Here is a 949-nt window from a genome sequence, read left to right as displayed (position 1 = left end):
CGGGGCGAGGTGGGGCGTTGGCGGGGCCGATGGCCGGCTGCCATGCCGGCTGGAGGAGACTGGATCCTGCCTACCTAATGTGGCCCAACCGGGCGACTAGTGAGGCTGGAAGGTGAGCGCTGCGAGGTGGGGTTCGAGTCGCCGTCTCTAACGCCACAGCGGCCGAGCAGCCGCAGCCGCCACAACGCTGTGATCTTTGAGGTAGGTAAGTAGTGGTAAGGTAGGGGAAGTAGGCCTTGCAGAAAATGTAAGTACTTAAATGTCGGAATGTGTTTTGACCACACGTGCGTTGCCTTTAGTGTAAAATAAGATAATTGTATGACTTGTTTTTAATCGAACAAAGTCGTATCTGACACTTGAATTTCTTCCGACTTGGTTAAACCAGCTTCTTTTCTCCGCAGTGCTGGCCTGGTGACCCTGCGCAATTCTTTTCTTTTTTCCCACCGCAAGAAAAAAAGAAGGCATCAGTACCAGAGCTCTGAGTCCGTACGTGTGTTCGTCTGCTGTCGACAGGGCCCTCTGCCGGCGTCGCCATGGAGACCGGCGTGGAGCCCGCGGTGGAGCCACCCTGCCCGCCCCTCCCCCGCACCAAGGGGCCCAAGGGCCCGGAGCCCGGGGAGCGCACTCCGCTGCTACCGAAAGGTGAGTGGGCCGATAAAAGTCTCTGGAAAAATGAGGAGCGTGGGTTTTTGAACTGGCCACGCTGACATCACCCCCTTTCCTCTCCCCTTCCCGCTCGACCCCTGAGACCGCCACCCTGGCACAGGCGTGAGAATTCAACTCTGACGCGGTTTGCAAAAGTCAATAATTTGCAAAAGTTTCGCACAGCGCGGCCATGGCACAGTCCATGCCTCGTGAGTATCGCCCGCCAGGTAGGTGGTCCGCGTCCCAACATCACCAACCCTGCATTGCATACTATTGGGAGGCTATAACGCACAGCAGGCCGGCG

At 57.5% G+C, this 949-nt stretch overlaps 1 protein-coding gene across 2 annotated transcripts in view; it reads left to right on the top strand.

Annotated features, from left to right (window-relative positions):
- Positions 1–949, top strand: part of LOC113207495 (gastrula zinc finger protein XlCGF57.1) — a 15,734-nt gene that overhangs the window by 1,313 nt on the left and 13,472 nt on the right. Inside the window, exons 1-2 of one of the 2 annotated variants that reach the window (XM_052265566.1) lie at positions 104–201; positions 514–642. The exons of the other annotated variant lie outside the window; for it this stretch is intronic. Coding sequence (XP_052121526.1) covers positions 534–642 — 109 coding nt within the window. The 5' untranslated portion in view covers positions 104–201; positions 514–533. Of the gene's footprint in view, positions 1–103; positions 202–513; positions 643–949 lie in introns of those variants that run through there. 2 annotated transcript variants of the gene reach the window in all.

This window comes from Frankliniella occidentalis, unplaced genomic scaffold (genome assembly GCF_000697945.3).
Source record: "Frankliniella occidentalis isolate FOCC.00 unplaced genomic scaffold, Focc_3.1 Scaffold28, whole genome shotgun sequence".
Taxonomy (NCBI): domain Eukaryota; kingdom Metazoa; phylum Arthropoda; class Insecta; order Thysanoptera; family Thripidae; genus Frankliniella; species Frankliniella occidentalis.
Note: the sequence above shows the minus strand (reverse complement) of the source record. Positions and strands in the feature narration are given on the sequence as shown.